At 41.5% G+C, this 21,417-nt stretch overlaps 2 protein-coding genes across 2 annotated transcripts; one reads left to right on the top strand and one right to left on the bottom strand.

Moving 5' to 3' along the window:
- Positions 1–1,282: 1,282 nt before the first annotated feature.
- maco1a (macoilin 1a) lies at positions 1,283–17,536 on the bottom strand. The gene is made up of 11 exons (XM_085396953.1): positions 17,297–17,536; positions 15,557–15,698; positions 15,315–15,441; positions 15,030–15,153; positions 14,727–14,905; positions 10,093–10,627; positions 9,694–9,852; positions 6,295–6,477; positions 6,074–6,194; positions 5,644–5,818; positions 1,283–3,558 (listed from the first exon to the last, which is right to left on the bottom strand). The coding sequence occupies exons 1-11, from the start codon at positions 17,377–17,379 to the stop codon at positions 3,356–3,358; spliced, it is 2,031 nt and encodes a 676-aa protein (XP_085253079.1). The 5' UTR covers positions 17,380–17,536; the 3' UTR covers positions 1,283–3,355.
- On the top strand, positions 17,532–21,168 carry srfbp1 (serum response factor binding protein 1). Its single transcript, XM_085396955.1, has 3 exons — positions 17,532–17,672; positions 18,778–19,167; positions 19,270–21,168. The coding sequence occupies exons 2-3, from the start codon at positions 18,778–18,780 to the stop codon at positions 20,488–20,490; spliced, it is 1,611 nt and encodes a 536-aa protein (XP_085253081.1). The 5' UTR covers positions 17,532–17,672; the 3' UTR covers positions 20,491–21,168.
- The last annotated feature ends 249 nt before the right edge of the window (positions 21,169–21,417 follow it).

The following is a 21,417-nucleotide window of genomic DNA, read 5'->3' on the forward strand; positions in this document are numbered from 1 at the left end:
TTCACTAAAACTGAAGCAATTACAGATTTCATTCTTGACATATCTTAAGATGATGATAAGAAGAAGTAGTTTCTGTTTTTTTTTTCTTTCCTATTTCTGTTTTCGTTGTTCCTATTTCCGCTGTGTTTTGTGTGCTTTTTCAGCGTTTTGCTTATTGCTGGTGTTTTCTTAAGTTGCAGTCCGTTTGGCCTCTCAGGGCCACCATAAGAAGTGTAACCTTAACATCGTCTGTTTTCTCTGCAGGATAAAGAAATGTTGCTCTAGTAATGAAATCTCTCAGCACAACTCTTAAAAATATATATGCACTTATAAATTGATTGTATACATTGTATTGTGTGCAATGGATACAGAGCGTATTTCCTTTGTATCCATTATTATTTCCATCCATCCATCCATCCATTCGCTTCCGCTTATCCTTTTCAGGGTCGCGGGGGGCGCTGGAGCCTATCCCAGCTGTCATAGGGCGAAAGGCGGGGTACACCCTGGACAGGTCGCCAGTCTGTCGCAGGGCTAACACACAGGGACAGACAACCATTCACACTCACATTCACACCTAGTGACAATTTGGATTAATCAATTAACCTATCCCCACAAGCTGCATGTCTTTGGACGATTATTATTTCCATTTATTAAAAAAAACAAAACTCAAAACAAATCTATGTAGTAGATGGTGGAGAAAAGGAACATTTCCATCATTAATTTAAAAAAAAAATTACCTAATTACTTTGGAGTACCATGAATAACCTCCTTCGCATTTTCCAAAGCTGTGCAGCAGGGCTGAATTGGAGTCTTTGCCTAATTCTGGGCCTTATGTTTGACCCCCCTGGTCTACCTTATGAGTGAATGAAGCTTATATCAGGTTACATGGGAGGGGGGGGGGGGGGGGGAGACAAAAACAAACAAACCAAAAAAAAAAAAACAGAGTAGGCATTTACAAATAGCACCTGAAATCACCATTGAATTATAGGGCATGTGTTTTTTGTCTAAGTTCAGACATAACAACATGAACAAAACAAATAAACCCAGATTAAAGGTTTGGGAGGTGTCAGCAAGCTCAAGCTACTGCTTTAAATGAGTGTGAATAGAAAACAGCACATACAAATTACAAGTCTCACAAGTTTCGATATTTTCCTTGAGAATATTGACTGGTACGTTTTCTTGTTTACTCTGCAAATTCTGCAGATCACACTGTCCCCATGTTGTGATAAGTTTTATGTAAAAGGCCTGTGAAAGTCCACACACAGAACATGACACGTACACAGACTCAACAGCTTTGCGTTGCCACCAGCAAGACTTTCTTTAATAGTGATGACCAAAGTGAAAAGTGTGACACAGCCACCATCACTTTGAGTAAAGAAAACAAAAACATGGTGGAGCAATAAAAAGATAAAACAAAGCACTTTTTAAAACCTTCTCTTCCTTCTACACAAACTTGTAAAAGCAACTTGAGAACTGAATTCACAACGCCAGAGCGATCCACAAACAATACTTTTTTTTTTTTTTTTTCTTTTTTTTTTTTCCCCCCCAGGTAGGCAACATGACATCACAACATGGTCAAATGGTTCAGGGGTAACCTCTTCCCAACACGACACATTCACACAATCCTTCCTGGTTAGAAAACACTGGAAACCAACTGATCGTGATGGGAAATATCAAAGAAGTGTCACTCAATTTAAAAAAGAAGGGAAAAAAAAAAGGCTGTCACAAATAAATAAATGTGCGAATAACACGAGCAGTCCGACTGACCATCTGCTTCTGCTGCTTCATCATGATCGGCCCAGAACCTTTTGTAAACACAACACTATCCGAATATGTTCTACTGACAAAAAAAACAAAACAAAACCGAAAAACAAAACAAAACAAAAACATAACAGCACTCTTTTTTTTTTTCCTGCAAACATTATGCTAGCTACATCAATCAAAGTATGGATGGAAACAGAATGGCAACACTTGGCACTTAAGAACCCAAACGAAAGAAAGAAAACATTCCTCGATAAGTCAATGTACATCGCTGTAAACAACAAAATGCCGGCAAGAGGGCAAGACAATCAGTTTGGTTTGGTGTTTGGCATACCAAGACTGTGTCACCGTGAAACAATGCGTACCATGTACCAGAGTTAGGCTTTCCCTTTAAATTCGCAGCTGGTCAATTAGCTGCGATATGACACGTAATCGGTTTAGCTTTTGAATACTGATGAACGCGTGTGAGTGGATGAACAGGATAAAGAGAGAGAAAACAGGTTTGAAGCTTTTAAATCCCAGGATTGCAAAGTATGTATTTTCTGCATTTTTTTTGAAAAAGAGAAACTGCAAGGCACTGTGAGATCCCCAAATAAAGGTAACGGGAGGGGCGGGGTGGTTACCTCGACATCATTAAATCCAGCGAATGATATGGCCTTAACCGGTTCTAATTTGGTCCAGAAGGGAGAAGAAGAAGAGAGGTGTCTGCAGCAAACAACTGAATGTTGATGGAACATTTTTCTTTTTTTCGGCAGTGCCACGTCCAATCAAGGAGTAGTAGTCTACATCTGCTTCATCCACTTACTGATAATCCTGGAGAAACCGCTATTCCAGCATTGAGAGACTAAAAGTGTATCCGAGAAACACAGCAAATGATCATCTGTTCAGTATCACTAAATCAGAAGAAATGTACATCGGCGTGACTGAACTGAAATATTACAAAAAACCCGAAACAAACAATCACTGATTTATGTTAATGCTGATATCAAAACATGAACAGTATTACATTCATGTATCTCTCACAGGGCTTTACTTTACAGGTGAGCTTCGAATTCACATCTGCACTGAAAGTATGCCTTCTGTCATCTACAAACCATCATGGAAAGAAAAAAAAGAAGCTAATTCTTCTTAAACTAAAAGCCTGTCTGTCAGTTTAATCCAGACGACAAAGAGAGAGAGAGAAAGAAATATATGCCTGTGAGGGAGGTTCATGCTTTACACTAAAAGAAGACTGACACGAAGCGATGCATGATGGCTCTTCAGTACATTTGGCCAAACAATGTTTGTTCCTTTCTCCAACCTTCAAACAGATCGCGCTGTCTGATGGCTAAATCCAAAAAAAACAACACACCCTCAAAACTAAAAACAACCCAAAATGAACAAACAAGCAAAATTCAACCCCCCCCTAAAATAAATAGGACAAAAAACCCAAATAAAAAACACCCAGAGCGAATACCCAGATGTATGGAGGGGCTGTGTGTGTCTGTGTGTGCGTGTTGAAAGTGCAAAAACTTTCCGGGGCTTTGTAAGCTTGAAAATAATGTAAAATAACCCGAAACCAGAACTGAGATCAAAATAAAGGAAAAGTCCCGTCTGACAAACGTGGATGTCAGAGTCACTTTTTAAGGGGCTGGTAAACTGAGGCGTTGGGGTCCAGGGAGGAGGGACTATTGTCCATGAACTTGGAGGAGTAGTGCGGGGTCACGGGGCTCAGGTTGCTGCCATCTGACGAGTAGGACAGGCTGGGCATCACTGCCATCACCTCTGCTATCTTCTGCTTCAGCTCTGCAATCTCCTGCTCCCTCTGGTGGATCTGACCTGGATGGGATGAGATGAGTGGGAAAAACACAACGTTCATTTCACAGTATTACAAACAGCAGAGGGGCGGACAGACCGAACATCAAACAGCCTTAGGTGTGCTCTCATAGCAAAGCCTCATTTCTGACTTCCTTCTGGGCTAATACAGCCCGAAATATTAAAGGGACGGGATCAACTTTATAAACGTGACCAAAAGAAAAAAACTAAACTACAATAAAATAAAAGAACAAATCATGAGTTTAGATGAATTTCTCTCATCTTCCTGTTCTCATCTCATTATTAGGTAGGCAGTGATGTTTCACAAGACCAGTTTCCCAGTTATATTAAAGCCACCTTCTTTTTAATTCAGTTTTACTTATATTCCAAGAAAAGCACAACAGTCGCCTCAAGGTGCTTTATATTGTAAGGTAAATATCCTACAATAATACAGACAAAACTTCAACAATCAAATGACCCCCCTATGAGTGAGCATTTGGTGACAATGGGAAGGAAGAACTACATTTTACCAGGAAGAACCCTGGGGGGTGGGGGGGGGGGGAGTCAAAACAAAGACACACTGTACAATTTTTTTGTGTGTTGGTTTTGGTTTTAAACATGAGGGGCAACAAAAATATTAACAGTCCATGGCTTTCATGCAGTTTGCAACATGATTTCAGGGTAATTTTTCAGTGGCTTCCTAACTTATCTACTGTTTTTCAGTAACATTGCTGAAGACCTGCTTTTAGCCTGTAGTAATGTCATTCAAATCTGGAAACCACAGCCACCATAAGGAGAGTAGCTAGTCCCACACTATGCAACCAAGGGCCGTAATAGCTAGCTAAAAATGCCGTAATTCACCAAGTCAAAGAATATAAAAGCTAGTAGGAAGAAGAAGATATGGTGTCAAGCACAGGTGGAATTAATAACATATTTTAAAGGTGATTAGTTTCACCTGGGCTTTGCCTTCTTTCATTAAAATCTAACTGCAGTTTACTGAGATTAAGTCAGCACTTGACAACCACACTCTCACGTGAGGTGTAATGAATTACAGCATTGTGTTCAATAAAAACACCATCAACATGATCAATTACTGTTTAAAAAAAAGTATTGACACACTTGACCCTCATAGTTTAAAATAATTATCATTCATCTTATTCATTTTAAACCAGTCTTGGTATGGCATGTTTTAGCTTTCTTCCCACTCTCTATGAGACGTCTTCAGATTACTTGTGCTTGAAAACAGGAAGTTTTAATAACAGGTGGGTGGGGCCTGTGTCTGAGATGGACCCATCCAAACACACAAATATAGACAGACACAGTCACAGCTATGGCAAATGTAGTGTCACCAATTAAACCAGCATTTTGAATTTGGGAGAATATGCAAACTCGACACAGAAAGGCCCAGCTAACCAGTCGATTCACCTTCTTAGTCTGCTTCTCTTCCTGTTAAAAGGGAGTTTTTCCTTCCTTCTGTCTCTAAGTGTTTGCTGATAAGGGGGTTGTCCAATTGTTGGGAATTTCATCATTATTATTTTAGAGTATTTACCTTAAAACATAAAGTGCCTTGAGGCAAAATGTAATTGAAATTCGTTGCTTTGCTGCTTCTGTGTTTACACAAATGAAACAAAGCGAAGACATGATCCTCACTGCAATCACTGAAGTAAGAAGTAATCACTAGATAAAACTAGGAAAAAAGCCATGCTGTGATGCTGAAAGCAAGACCTCAAACGCTTCCTTACACTCGTGTAGCTGGGGATTTATGGTGTTGCTGTAGCGGCTGTCGTTTATCAATTTTGCTCCCAGAGACAGACGGAGGTTTGTCGAGCCATTAGGTTACAAAAGATTATGGAACAAGTTTAGAATTGCTGCGCCCCTAGCACTGCAGTTTCAGCAGCAGAAAGAGCATCTCAACTGCTGAAAAGACACGTCTCATAAAAATATTTCCTCATTTCTAATATCCTCTTCAAGAGCCCTTTAGTCATTGTGTTAGAATTTCATCCTCTCTATTACAGATGACACAGTTCTTGTGAGCAGGCAAGTGCTTCAATCAAAGGGAGAACTAGAAATTCAGGAGCAAATGACTGGATTCCTACAGCAGCAGTTTACCTTGTGCTATCTCCAGCTGCCTCTTGGCATCCCCCAGTGCAGAGAAGAGGTCCAGTTTGATCCTGGTCTCGGCGCTGAGGCTGTTCTCCAGGTGTTGGGTCTTCTCCTGCATGGCGGACAGCGCTGACATCAACACCTCGGTGTCCTTCTCGTTCTCTTTATACTTGCGCAGCTCCTTTGTGAGGCAGGAGTGAGAGAAACAGAAAAGGAAAGTGAGACAACATTATTATGCTATAAAATAACAGTTACTTACACTAAGCATTTAGAACAGGGGAAAAATATGCTGGAGTCCTGCAGCAGCCCGTTAACTGCATTTATATTCGGAGCAATTAAATAATGTACTTTCCAATCAATTTAAACCTGGTATGCAAACACTGACAAGAACAAGGCGCAGTTATAATAAAGGAAAGACTCTGCTTCTCAGGCTCACCTGACATTTGCCCTCCAGGTCTCTAATCTGCTCCTCTGCGAGTTTCATATCCATGCTGAGCTTCTTACACTCTGTCTCCAGCTCTCTGATACGACTGCGGAGCGAATCGGTCGACTCCACTCTGTTGGGCAGAGGAGGAAAAGAAAAACTTTTTAGGAGCTGAAAATGCCCCAAAACAAAACAGCTAAGAGTCAAAAGACAAAAATAGTGAGGGCTTGTACCTGGTTGCAGCTGCAAGAGCTACAGCTCTGGCGGCAGTGGCCTCTTCCATCTTCTTCCTCTTCCTTTCCTCAGCCAGCTGTTTCTCAACCAGAGCCCGAGCCTCTTGCTCAGCCTTTAGTCTCTTTTCCAGCTGGGAGATGGTCTGCTTATCCTTCTGCTTGGCCTGGACAGCACTGTGGAGCCTGGAGGACACAGGAAAAAATAGTCAACAATGAAATCATTGAGAATATTTGGTGTATTCATTTAGATGTTATAGGCCCAGGCTCCTGAAGGCTTCCTTTGATCCACGTTTCCTCTTCATTAACCTCTTTTCACTCTCTATGTATTTTTAAACCACGCTACATTTAATCATTCATTATTATTATTGATCTCTATTAGGTCCGGTCTCCCTCGCTTCCCATCCCTGAGCCTGGTTCTGCCAGCGGCTTCTTCCAGTTAAAAATTTAGTTTTTCCTTCCCACTGTCTCCAAGTGCTTGTTCATAGGTGGTCGTCAGATTGCTGGAATTTTCTCTGTATTACTTTGGTGTCTTTACCTTACAATATAAGACCCTTAAGGCGACTTTTGTTGTGACTTTGTGCTATATAAATTAGTGCTGTCAGCGTTAATATTGTTAAAATGACGTTAACGCCATAACCGCATTAACGCGGCAAATCTCCGGCTAAGTCCACACTAATGCGTTTTCGCATCGTTTTCTCTCCGTTTTGGCCTCCCGTCCACAGTGAGATGCTGTTTTCGCTGATGGAAAACGCAGCGTTTCGAAAACGCTCACATTTGAAAACAGTGCTTTCATGGCAGTGTGGACAGCGAAAAGGAGACTTTCTAAAACGATGACACATTTTAGTCATGTGATGCAGTCATGTGACCAATTAAACAAAGATAGCGGAGGGCATTACACAGCAATTGTTTTGTTTGCTCTCAATTTTGACAGCGCATTAAAGATTAATATCAGTTTGTACATGCTCCAGATAGCTTTTCTTCAAATTCTTTAATTCTCACTCGCTTTTGCAACTTTGTACTTTTGTGTTACTCGCAGCAACAACTCCACCTCATTATTAGTCCATTTAAAAAACTTGGCGCTTTTCATCGACATTTTGCGGTGATGTTTCAACGAGCCGGAAAGTAAATAAACGACAGACAGAAATGAGGCAGGTCGAAGCGTCTTGCCTTTCACACATGCACAGAACTGGAACGTAAGCGTTTTCGCCCGTTTCAATGTGGACACACAACTCTGTGAAACGACTGAAAATGCTCGTGTGGACGCAGAGCATTTTCAGACAAAAACGCCGTTTTCAAATCTATCCGGGCTAGTGTGGACATAGCCTCCGTTAGCGAGTTAACGCAGATCACCTGTGCGTGGGGCTGCACGCCGTCAACACGTTAGCTCGTTAACGCATTAGCACCGTGCAGCCTCATGCACGGGGCAGTCCGTTCTGAAAAGTATTATATGGTAATGTTAAAAAATGAAAGTACACCTTATTTAGAATTATAAAGTTGTACATATTACCACATTAAAAAAAAAAAATCACCTGGTCCTTGGCAGGTCTTAAATTTGAGGTAAATACAATCTCAGATGAACGACACACGAAGCCAAAATGCAAAAAGCACTTGTGAAAATACATTCCATGACTCTGTGGCTTGCACAACCACCTCCAGCACCAATAACTTAAAGTACTCAGTTTCTGTTGGTTTAAAAGGAGTGTGGCCTTAAACAGGGAGAAGCTCAAACAGCTCGTTTTAAACAGTGGATGAACTAAAGAGCTGCACCAATGCCCAGTAGAAGATAAACGGGGATTATTTTAAACTGTGACTCATGCAAATTTCTCTACAGTTCCTATGAATAAAAATATAGAACTGGAAACGAGCTGAACAGATGAACCAAACTTGAACATTAGTGCAAAATGATGCATGTTCACTGCTCTGATCTTGGGCCATGAAGTTTAAAATAAATGTACACTGAGGTCCTAAAGACAAATCTACACTCCTACAGTCGCATTATGGGAACAAATGGCACTAATCTGCCTCTCTTCAGTGGAACACAACTTTAGAAACTTGAATCTGAAAAACTGTGAAGAAAAAAAACCAGACAAAAACAAAAAAAATGCAAATCACACAGTGTTAGCAGGCAGGCTACAAAAATCCAGCCGCAGTCCAGGCAGATCAGCTCAACTCCAGTGAAAGCACTACAAGGCTACTTTTGTGTTTACATTTATCTGATGCTGTGTCACTATGCTATATATAATGCGCTATACTACTAATGAATTTTAATGCTGCTACTGGCACCTTGTGGCAATAGATTCACACTTAAGATTAGATCAGATTAGTGCATCATCAATGACAGTAACTCCTTGGAATAGAAGGATGGAAATTCCCCATACTTTTTCTTGCACTAATAAATAAATGCAACAGCGTGCAAGCTGTGATCAAGAATAAAATGTGTTTTTCTATATCATTGTAAATATCATTAGGACAGATTTCCTTAATATACAATTATCCTTGAGGTTATATCACTAACCCAAACTGCCTTCCCCAAAATATCTTATCTGCAAACCACTTTACAAACCACCTCCACCCCAGCTTCTCCTTTCATGTTATATCTTTCATTATGGGTGTCAAACATAAGATCTAGGGGCCAAAATTGGGCCTGGCAACGACTCCCAACCGGCCCACTAGACATGTTTCCAAAATATTAAGGAGGGCATAAGTTTTGAACTTCAAACTGTATTTTACATTTTACAGCTTTTCCTAAAGATAAAGACCTCCTCCACAGCCTATTGTATTTACATCAAAGTAACAAATAAACAATGATAACAATAATAATAACAATGACAATAACAACAGACATCCTGTTTTTTTTAACCGATATAGAAATTTCTGTTTGTTTGTGTTTTGTTTTGTTTTTAACAACAGGTTCGAAGCAATAAAAATAAGAAGAAAAAATAAAACAACTTTCTGTTTTATAATAAGCTACCAGAACAATTTCTGTATTTCTTATCATTTATGTGTAAGAAATAAAAAAAGTTGTGGCAGAATATTTCTTTCACTTGCATTTCTTTTTCTAATACCAAGCTATTGCAGGGATTAGGTGTACCGTTAAATATCTTTATGTTGATAGAGAGGGGTGTTTCACTGGTCTGCCCCGCTCAAATCGGGCTGTTGCTCACAGTTTAAAATGAGTTTGACATTCTTAGATAATCAATATTATATCTGTTGTCTTTCCTGCTTTGTTCTGTGCTAGCGGCTTGCTGCTGCCTCTTCTGGCTTTCCATATATGCATATGGAAGATTGGGGAGGTCCGAAAACAGAGTAATACAGTCAAATATGAATCACTTCAGTTGGAAATACTGATCTTTTCTTTTGACTGTAGTGGTCCTGACAATTAAGTGTACATGCACTCACTTGTTCTGTAGCAGCTCGTTGTCCTGGCGCAGCTGGCTCAGTTCGGAGCGCAGGCTACGATCCTGGCTGCTCAGAGAGGAAAGCTGACTCCGCAGCTCCGACTCCAGCTGCCTGTTGGCCTGAAGATCTGCCTTCAGACGCTTCACATCCTGCTCCAGTCTTTGGGAAGGGACACGGCAATATTAGCAAACACATTTCCTAAAAGAATCAGTTTCAGTGTAGAGTTGTTCTAATATAGTACATAATGCTAGTGTTGTTTTAGCAGCTTCAGTGTTGAAATATGACTAAGCTGGCTATCCAGCAGAGATAGACAAAAGGAAACGTGGCAAGTAGTGAGTGTCCCTCAAAGTATCCAAGTAAAAAAATGGATGTCGGAAAATGATAACGGGGGTGTCTTACCGCACTAGAGCATCTGGCTTTCCCAGCTGGTTATTGGGGATGCAGTTCTCCACCGGATCCTTCTGCCCCTTCCCTGCTCCCTTCTGCTTCTTCTCATTCTTATTAGCTGAGGAACCTGGCGGCACGCTGCCGTTGGCAGAACTGTGATTCCGAGGTGACGAGTTGCTGCCTCCGCCTCCTCCGCTGGCATTTTTGTAGTTCTTCCCCATCCCCCCAATTTCCTCTTTAGAAGAAGTGTGAGTGTTGGTGTCGGCGTGCGTGTTGTCGCCTGCCAGGTCGTTGTTCAGTCTTTTTGCCCCAACGTAGTTCTCAATATATTCCGTCTCCTGTAGTTTGGAGTCCAGTGCGTGTATAATACTGTTGTTATTGATTCCAACTGTGTTCTGTTTTTTGCCCTCTTTTGCAGAAGTGTCCTTCCCTTTTTCCCGGTACTCCAGCTCAGGTAACGGTACTGAAGTGCTTTTCTTTCCAGGAGGTGCTCCGTTTTGGGACACCACTGTGGGCTCTACCTCTGAGATTCCTTTAGCTAAGGCAGCTGGATGAAAGCAATTGAATACAGCATTAGAACACACAGAAAAACACAGTAGATGAATTGAAGCAAATACTAATGCAAACTGGATTCATATTTGGTCATAAACAGAGAATGAGTGATGACCTTGGCAATCCCTGATAGATATATATATATATATATATATTAGGGGTGCAACGATATTTGTATCGATATTGAACCGTTCGATACAGTGCTTTCGGTTCGGTACGCATTTTTTTTTCAATTTTTTCAAATTTTTTTTTTTTTTTTGTGTCCCGTTTGGATCTATAGCCATCAGAATTGTTGTCTTGAGGCCAAGAAAGATGCCAAGAGGATTTATTTTAAGTGGATCATCATATTGGTCCATTTGATTGACCTTTATTATAATTATGAATTTATTTTATTTTCAGTTGCAAACGGGACAGACATGACTGTGGGATAGGACAGGGGGAAAGAATGAAAGAAAGAGGGGGAGAGAAAGAAAGAAAACCAAAGGGGAGAAAAAAAAAAAGAACAATACAAAATTTGTAATTTATTTTATCAACTTTCCTTCTGACGATGCTGTCTGTGTTGAGCGCTCAGTGAATCTGCATTTGATTACTCCGCCTAGGCTCGAGAGTGCAGCCTAGGCGGAGTAGTCGAACGCAGATTCACTGAGCACTCAACACAGACAGCATGGTCAGAAGGAAGAGCGCAGGGCAAGCTAGCGAGACAGAAGTGGACCTCCCCACCCTCATTCAGATCTGGCGTTTGGAATTATTTTGATTTTCATGTGACGTATGACCCTGAAGGTAAGTGAGTCATGGACTAAAGTAAAACAGTATGTTGGATGTGCCATGCAATGCTCAATTACATGGGTGGGAGCTAGTGTGTTAGCGCAGTTAGCTCGTTAACGTGTTGGCCGTCTAGCCCCTCTGTATAGGGTAGCTCGTTAACGGAGATTTGCCGTGTTGCGGCGTTAAGGTTATTTCAACGAGATTAACCTGAAAGCACTAGTGGGAACACAACGAATATGACTGCACATTTACACCGACATCATCCTAGTGCAAAGACAAAAACAACAAGCATGCATGCTACAAACTTTAGCCGAGTCATTTAGACAGCTGTTAGCACAGGATTCTCCTTATGGAGACCTGATGTGTTTAATATGCTGCTGAGAATATAGCCCAGAAGAAGCGGATAGTATAGCTTTTATTTTGGAAAGAGACATTTCTCTGTAATAAACTCTCTTTTCCAAAGATGAGTGATTCCTCAATCAGATACAGGGCTCGCAATATCGCTAGCCCGACGTCCCGGGGCTATCTCTGCCCTGCCTGTCGGCTATTGTAGGAAGGAAAAATATATGTCAATGCTTTTGCATTCTTTCAGAAATGTAGCTGGGTAATTATGTCATTGGGTGAGCCACTGTCAATATGTGACATATTGAAATCGTGTTTGAATTTGCGCTTGTTTTTTTGCTTTCACTTTGCAATCGCGCGAACTGTGTATAGAGAGCGACAGCACTGATCTGTGAGTGATGATAATTTGTGCACCAATTCCTCTGACATCGTCTTATTAATTGTTAGCTTACTATGCAAACATGACAAGTGAAATCTCCCGCAGCTTAAACATGTGAGAGGTTGATCGCGCAGAGAATCGCTGAGCTTATGTGAGTGCGGCAGGATATATATTTCACTACGATGACCTGGATGATTGAGAACCTTCACAGACAGATATATATTTTAGTTCTGCTGAGCCAAATAAGACAGGTCAGGGTGAAGAAGTGACAGCCAAAGAAAAGCTTACCACAAAACGGAGAAGTTATGACAAATCAGACTATAAGGTAAAAAGAAAGTGCAGCTTTATGGTTTCATGGACAAAAGAATTTCTGTGGCTGCAATATGACGAGCTAAAAAACAACATGCACAAGGGTTAGGGTTAAATTTAAAAACTGTACTTTTGTGTTAAAATATATATTTATAATTTTAATAAATGACAAATTAAAAAGGCATGAACATTTTTTTTTTGTATCGAAAAAATATCGAACCGTGACACCAAAGTATCGAACCGAACCGTGAATTTTGTGTATCGTTGCACCCCTAATATATATGTATGTATATATATATATATATATATATATATATATATATATATATATATATGTATATGTGTGTGTGTGTATAAAAAACAGCCTTGTGGCAGCAGCTGGGTTTCCTGTTTTGTATTAACAGAAAAGAGTGATTTCAGACCTAACCTGTTTAGGGGGGGGACCAAATCTGGTGCATTTCCTGTTTTGTTCAGTTTGTCTCAGCAGGTGTATGCGCTGTCAAACGAACTCTAAAAATCTGGGCCGAGCCGCAGAAAAAAAAAGCTGGGTCTAGTTCTGCATCTCGGTTTGTATGCGGTTTGAAAGCAAAGCAGAGCATCTGAAGCGTAACAGATCATTTCAAAACATAAACTACCAACTTGTGAATTTCTAAGAAAGCGATGACTAGTAGCCACATCAGCATTTTCTGATGAAAACTGAAAGGTTAAGTTAAACAGGTGTGCACTGAGTCATCTAGTTTACATAACACCATGTAGTGAAATGATGCTGTACGTCCCATCCCATGACGAGTTGAGGTCTGCTTGTATCACCTAGTCTAGGAATGTGATCAACCAGCTTCAACTATCACATCCGAATGCCAAATCCTTACCCCGACCATGACCCAACTCTGATGTTAAAGCTTGACCAACAGGCCTTTAGAAGGAGTGTGAAACATATATAGGGTTAGCCAAACAGTACTCTCTTCTTATAACTCTTTCATCCCCTTTAACATCAATAACTGCAACTGTTACTGCATTTGTTTATTTCCCACTTCAAGCCCAAAAGGTAACATATCCACAAGCAGGATACCAGCCTTGTTCATATACAGCGATGGCTGATTACGTCTATGTGAGCTTATGAACAGCTCAACATTTGTAGCAGTGTTAAAGTCAGAACATTTGCTTGTTTCTTTATTCTCTTTTTAAAAATTCTTTAGTTTTTTTTTTCCAAGCTGTTTTTATACAAATTCTTAACACGAACAGTCAGCTTATAACGCCAGAGGTGTCAAACATGTGGTCTGGGGGCCAGAATCAGCCAGAACAAACGTCCCTCCCCATCATTGGCATTTAAACTACACCAAAGTAATTAAGTAAAACATAAACAATTAAATGATTAAAAAACGTTGCTGTTTTTCCACTATCCACTTTTTGACCACAGTTTCACTGGTCTGATCCAGCCTGCTTAAGATCAAAGTGAGCTGTTTGTGGCCAATGATGTAAAATGACAGTGACTTCACTCTTTCAGCTTACATTGCTTACATGGGAAGTGTTTCTGTCATTTGTAGCTTTAAAGGGAAAAAAAGGAAAATAAACTGGGTTCAACGCTCTGTATGAGATCTGTGCTGTACTCGACGCCTCACTTTCTACATTTGGAATTATTCACTGGACAAAACAAGAAGCAGCACAATGACAAGCGTCAATGCCATCTTCTGCTAAAGATTGAAATCAGTGTCTGAAGCCTGAACTGACATCCTGTACAAGTATGTGTTATAATCAGCTGCAACTTAATGAGCTGTTCATGACAACTGGACAGTTAATGCTGATGCCTGCCGGTGCGTCCAGCTTTGGGAAAATGCTGACTGACGTGCCATTAATCACCACAATGTGACTGGCACGCAATACTTCTGATGGTATATTAGACACTTGTTAGTCCAGATGGCCTCATATCTAGAGGTCTTAGTTCTTAAGTAAAGCTAAGTGATAGAAGACAACAGTGTGCAGACTTTTTCTAAACTGCATTGGTGAAAGCACGCCTTCAAGTGAAAGCTTCAATAATAATTAGCGATCACATTTTTCATTAGCCCCATGACACAGTGGCAAACTATCTGTGGTTAAACTGTTTGGATAAAGAAAGAAATGAATGGCTCTCCATCCTGTCTGAAACCCGAGTTTCTGACTAGCAGGGATTACGTCCATATATACACATTTTATTATTTGAAACACTTATTTAATATGAGAACATACAATAGTACCAGAATATAGATGAAAGAAATGGTTGAAAAATATTACAGAACCCCTTTAATGTGTTTTTGTGACTTACCCTCTTCTGCCTCCCGCTCTTGTCTCTGCAGCATCTGCTGCTCTGGAGGTAACGCCTGCTGTAGGAGCTGCATGTAGAACTCATTCTCCTTTTGCACTTCCTTCTGTTTCCTCAGTCGCATCTTGTAGCTAACGTAGCTCTTAAAGCCGAAGCCTAGAGTCACCACTGGATAGCCGATACTGGGAGGTAGGGGGGAAACAATCGGTGCTTTGTACAATTATTAGAAAAATTAAGGAAGTCATGATTTTATTTCTTACTACTGAACATTGAAAATTGTTGCAAAAATCACAAACTGATGTTCACCAGTGAGCAGCAAAGGGTCGACACAGGTCTACGTGAAAGTTCTTCAGATCTTTGAATCGTATGGCAGCTTCGATGTACACAAACAGGATCCACAGCGATACAGTGGGTAGACAGACTCCTCTCTCTGCATGAAAGGAGGAGACGTGGGGAAAAAAACATCAAGTTAGCAGAGAAGAAACTTGGCAGCTTTGAATTTCTTACGCACTGAGTATTTGAGGTGAAAGTGGCCATTTGGCTGCCAGAAGGGAAAAACATAGCAAGAAAAAAAACCCAACTTGGACTAACCTGTGTGCCAGACATACTGGACCCATACGTAGGTGCTGGCAGCAAAAAACAGCCATTGGACGGGGATGAAGAGAAGGCATATGATGTCTGATGTAAACGCAACACACACAAAGAAGACGGAGAATGCCTAAAAACGCATGGGAGAGAAAAGGATGGAGATATTAGATGTTTCATCTTCCAACGTGCATTTATACTGAGTGGAAGGAGCGGTGTGTTCAGGGTCATTACAACTAAGCTCTTACCAGCCCCTGATATCTGAAGGAGTCGTAGACACTTCGAATGAAAAGCCAAAAAGGCCACAGATACTCAAAGCGGAACTCGAGCACAAAGTCAGCCAGCAGGACCAACACCCACACTACCAGGAACTTCAGGTACAGGAACGTGCTGTGGAGAAGAGACAGAGGAAAACACAGGGGAAAAAGGAAGGTGAATGGACAGATGAAAAAAGGAGATAAAGCAGAACCACTAAAGATGGCTTATTGTGGATTTAGATACAGTTTAATGACAGTCATGTGGGCCTCAGGTTTATGCAACAGTCTAATATGTTTATAGGAACCACGTTTTCAGTGCGACCTGCAGTGCTAGCTCTAGGATTGAAGGCAAAAGTAGGAATAATCCTGCCTCCTGCTGAAAAACTGGTATGTGCATTTGTTACTTCTGGGCTCGACTTCGGTAGTTTGTTATCCGGTTGTCCTAAAAGCTCCCTGAACCATCCTTATCCCTTAGGTATACTGCTATAAGCTCCTGGGGCTGAATGCTTCTCCTCTGCACTCCGTGTTTTATACCAAACTATTGCATGGCACAGACATTCGTCTCTCTCTCCCACAGTGTCCCCAGCCAATTTTGGGGGTTAGTGTTCCTAGTGGCTGCCCCTTCCTGAGCCTGGCTCTGTCAAAGGTCTCTTTGTCTTAAGAGGGAGTTCTTCCTCCCCATCATCACCAAGTGCTTGCTCATTATCTGAGGATCACCTGGTCCCTGGGGTGTCTAACATTGTAGCAAGGCTGACCAGGCTTCTCAGTTTATGATGGGGCTGCACAGCATTTTGTGTGAACAGAACAGAAGCTCAAATAACACTAAACTGCATTTTTGAGTGAGCATGTGACTTTCAGGTCTACTGCAGAAGACCACAAAAACTTAAAGCATAAAGCTTCCGTTTATGCTTATATTAATTTAATTGATGAAAGAGGTGGGAAAGTTGTACACAAATGGAGCTTATTTGTCTTTCACACTATAAAAGCTAAAAATATTTAATTTCAGAGAAAAAATTAACATAATAATACCACTAAAAAACAGTGAAGCACAGAGCGCGGACGCATACAGTTATTCCCATCAATAAAAGATCAGAACAATCCATCCAAACACCTTTGGGGGCAAAACAGTATGTACAGAGTTTCATGTCTGGACATGCTAGCTTGCTGCACAGCTGTTCTGGCCTGCCATCTATCAGTCTATAGGAAAGGCCATGCTATTTTGAAATTGCGAGCCGTGCTTGAATCGTGTGTGGCTTTTCCGGTCCGGGGACTCGTTTTGTTTGCTGCTAACGGTTTCCACTGACGTGTTTAAATTTAGCCCCCGGTGTATGGCAGACAAAGCACAGGTGAGAAGAACCCGTTCCACTTCAAAACGAGCGCCTCTGACATTGCTGCTGTCATCTCGAGCACGAGCAGGATTTCCCCCCCACGACTTCACGGTTTTGTTTAGTTTTTGTTTGGGATTTTTTTTGTCAAGCGGATTGACCGCTGAACGCAATTTGCATTATTCTTTTACATTTAACCCGAATTTGAATTTAACTGCCTAGCCGTGTAAACGATGCCACACTAGGCCTATAATTATGACAATAAGCGGGCATGTTCATTCAGCTCGAGAACAAAGCGTCAATACGCTTCAATATGAACATGAGCAGAGACTGGCCGCCTTGTCTTGACATATGCAACTAGGCGCCATTGTTATACAATAACGTCCCCCCGGCCCCCTTTTTGTACCTGCTATATATACCCTCGGTGATTCGGTTCCGTTTTAACGGCCGTCGGAGTTTGCTGCAGTCCGCATTGCGCCGCTTCATCATCCCCCTGTTGATTCACTTGTGATATCGGCCTGGTAACTATGACTGGACACGTCATTCGCTCATCCTAATATTCACACTTCTTCAATTATCCACCATTGTTGTTGTTTTATGCACATGAAACAAAGAAATAAATAAAAACAGTCCGCGGAAGGCCCTCCCCTTTTCACGACACGGCGGCGTTGACTCGCTGACGTCTGACGTCACGCCGCTGTCGGAGGCGTGCGAAACATGGCCGCTCCCAGCTAGCCCAAGCGATTTGCTCAGTTTTCGCTCTTAATTGTCCTTTTTGAACGGTAAGTGTCGCGGTAAAACTTTGCAGCGATGCTCTTTTGGATTTGTTGCCAGGTTTAATCGTGTTTTAAGTAGAGCGAGCTATTTATTGCTATTCTTTTGTGGTGAAACGCGTCCATGCGTGTTCAACCACGTTTGTTTTGGAAGGGTCCGCCGGGTATTTAAGCACATTTTTTTTGGATTTCTCGGAAGAACGGTAGTAAGAAAAGTTGTTTCCAATCTGTGTTTAGATAAAAGCTCCATAAAAGAGATAATTTCGGTAAAGCAGTATGCGGTGTATTTAATTTAATGTTATTTATTTCTGGTGTGGGGTGGACTTCAGAAACAAACTCCTTCTTTGGGGGACGTCATGCCACTCTGCCACAGAGGAAAGTTGTTTTGATGTATGAGCTAAAATCTTACTGTACTTTCAGTGGTTACTTGGACATAAAAACTGCATCTGAGCCACGATTGCGGGGCGATCGTGGCTGGGAGTTAATCGGAAGGTTGCCGGTTCGAGCCCCGGCTCGGACAGTCTCGGTCGTTGTGTCCTTGGGCAAGACACTTCACCTACCGCCTACTGGTGTTGGCCAGAAGGGCCGATGGCAGCCTCGCTTCTGTCAGTCTGCCCCAGGGCAGCTGTGGCTACAACTGTAGCTGCCTCCACCAGTGTGTGAATGTGTGTGTGAATGGCGACTCCTTCTCACATGATAAAACATAGGAATGATGTTTCATATCATCTGAAGGTGCAGACACTAATTTAAAAGACAAGAGTTTAGCTCAGCCACTGTATTCAACATGACAAGACAACATGGTGACTTCCACAAATAGGCAGCCGGTCCTTTGTGGTTTTAATACATTAATTCTAAGTTTATGAGAATGCATCTGTTTGTTGGAGGATGTAATAATCTAATTGATGTATATTTATGATTACATTTTTTTCTATATTAAATAACCTCAAATATCAATGAACTGCACTTTGAATTTTTTATGACCGTTCGCATTCTGGTTACTTAATATGGGAGTAAAAAAAGATCATTTCGCCCTCACGTGACTTTTTTCTTTTGCACCATTGCTAGTGCTGCACTTCTTGCTCTTATTGCAGTATATGGATTTATTTTTCAACAGATGATGCTGCACAAAATGGAGAAAATGGTGCCGTCTGCTGAGGACGAAGAGAAGGAGATGGAGGGAGAGACAGATGAAGAAGAAACAGAAGAGGAAGAAGAAGGAAGTGAGGGGGAAGAAGATGAGGAAAAAAAGGAGCAGGAAAAGAATCCCTTACCTGATCATGATGAGGAGAAAAAGGAGGCAGATGTGCTGAACCTCAACAACGAGGTGGTGAAGATGAGGAAGGAGGTGAAGAGGGTCAGGGCATTGATCATAAGGAAGCTGACACGTCAGATTGGCGCGCTGAAGAAGAAGAAGGGGAACGAGACCGAGATGGAGAGGAATCAGAGGAGAGCCGCCAGACTTCTGGAAGAGATCCACGACATGAAGAACCTCGTACCCGATCAGGTGGGCTTGTTGTCCTATCAGCAAATCATTTCTGCAACGACTTCCAAGCCATTTCATTCTTTATCTTTTCATTTTGAAATATTTTTTTCAACTTATCTACAGGTGACCAAGACCGCCTTACAGAAGAATCTCAGCTTTGAGCAGGTTTGCAAGAACCCCAAGTCTACCATATCTGACCGGGCCATCGCTCGCATCGCCACCCACCCTCAATTCAGCAGGAAGATTGAGAACATCAAAGCAGCTGTAAAAGCCTTCAAAGAGGAGCGGACGAAGAGCGGGAAGCGAGGAGGAAAGGACAAAGTGCAAAATCAAGGGAAGGCAGTGGAAGGAAAGGTGACTCTGCAGTTACAAGAGAAAAAGGAGGGAAAAGAGGAGCTTAGGGAAAACAGCGAGGAGGAACGTCTTAAAGAGAGTGAAGATGGAGCTGTTGCCGAAGTCGGAGAAGAAATGGAGAAAGGTGGAACTTCTGATGTTCACGCACAAAAAAAGACGGAGCCTAAGAGTGTTAGAGCAGCACCAGGAAAAACTAGTGACATAAAGGAGATTGTGAAAAATAAACCTCCAGTTAAAAAAGAGAAACCCATTATCCAGGCTGAGCCAGCTGAGGAAGAGAGCGATTTAGAGTCATTCGGTGATGAAGAGAAAGAGTACTTTGATGACAGCACGGAGGAACGGTTCCACAAGCAGTCATCGCAGTCGGAGGAGAGCGATGATGATGACGGCTTCTTTGTAGGAAAAGTGAGCAAATTCAAGAAGAAAAAGAAAAAGCCAAAAGACGAAAGTATGGAGAAGATGGCGGCGGATAAGAGAGCTGAGGCAGGAAAGGACTCTGCTGAGAACGTGTCTTCGGACAAGCTCGAGAATCAACTCGATGAGCTTGAATCTAGGCTGAAATCAAAAACGACCAAGCTGGAGTCTCTCTTCTGTCCTTCTCTGGCTGGGACCAAGGCAGCTGGGGGTAGAGGTGCTAGCAGAGGGAAAGGTGGAGATAAATTTAGGAAACACAATAAAGATTTCAATAAACAGCCCAAGTTCCAGAAGCCGGAGAAAAGTTCAGGGTCTAAGTACAGCAAGCCCTACCCCGATGGCAAACACCCCGAGTCTGAGGATAAGGGCTTTGCTACCGCTAGCAGAGGAAGGGGACAAGGCAGAGGCGATGTTCTGAGACAAAAAGATCACAGGGGTGGAGGTGTCTTCTCACATCGGGCACCACAGCAGGCACTGCATCCATCCTGGGAGGCCAGTAAGAGAAGGAAGGAGCAGCAAGGACAAATCCTGGCCTTCCAGGGGAAGAAGATCAAGTTTGGTGATGATGATGACTGAAAGTTGTTGGCTGTTTGTGTAAAGTTTAAAGTTCAGGGATGATGTGTTGGAAGGTTTAAACTCTAAGATGCAACCTGTTCTGTGATAGCTTTGTCAGTGGGCAGCAGTTTAAGCAGCGCATTCATTCTATGGCTGCACTATGGTAACGGGACAAATTTGAATGTAGGACACTGGGAAGCTGTTTTTTGTGTATTTGAACGTGTGCACATTTCAGGTTTTCTGTCCTTTTAATTCCAGCGATGGTTTTGTGATTATGTTATCCACTTTTTTTAAGTCCTTCATTATTAGACATGTTTGAATAATACAGTTGTAATCTTGACACAAGCATATTGTGCCATTTTTTGCTGTAAAGTTTTTATCTACAATATTGTGTAAATGTCTTGAGCCACCACTCGTTTCAGTACATTTTCCTTCCAAAGAGACAGACTTGTAGGTTGTTTTGTTTTTTTAAATGTAGTTCTGACCAGTAGTTTATTTTTGTACATTGGCTTCTTCTTCACCCATTTTCAGTCCAGTCCTTGTACCTGACCGTTTTATAGAGGAATGTATTTTCTCTCTCGCTCTTTTGTTAAGCTGCTTAACACTGATTTATGACTCATTCAAGCATAAAAAAGACACCTAACTCAGTGTTCTGCCTACACAACTGACATCTGAGTAAAGAACCAATTTTAAATTGTACCTTTATGCAATTTGTTATTTGCAGCCTGTCATAAAAATATATCATTTGTTCCCATTCCCTTCATCAAACCTACAAAAATTGCCAAAGGTAACATTTTTATATAGCTCCAAATCACAACAACAGTCGCCTGGAGGTGCTTTATATTGTAAGGTAGACCACACAAAAATACATACAATAATAATACATGAATAAAGTATAATTGTTGGTATTTTTGCACCAACAAGGTGATTCGCAAAGCGCTATTAGCG

This window comes from Rhamphochromis longiceps, linkage group LG22 (genome assembly GCF_057381845.1).
Source record: "Rhamphochromis longiceps isolate RC_006_pf linkage group LG22, R_longiceps_female_GT1.1, whole genome shotgun sequence".
Classification (NCBI taxonomy): Eukaryota; Metazoa; Chordata; class Actinopteri; order Cichliformes; family Cichlidae; genus Rhamphochromis; species Rhamphochromis longiceps.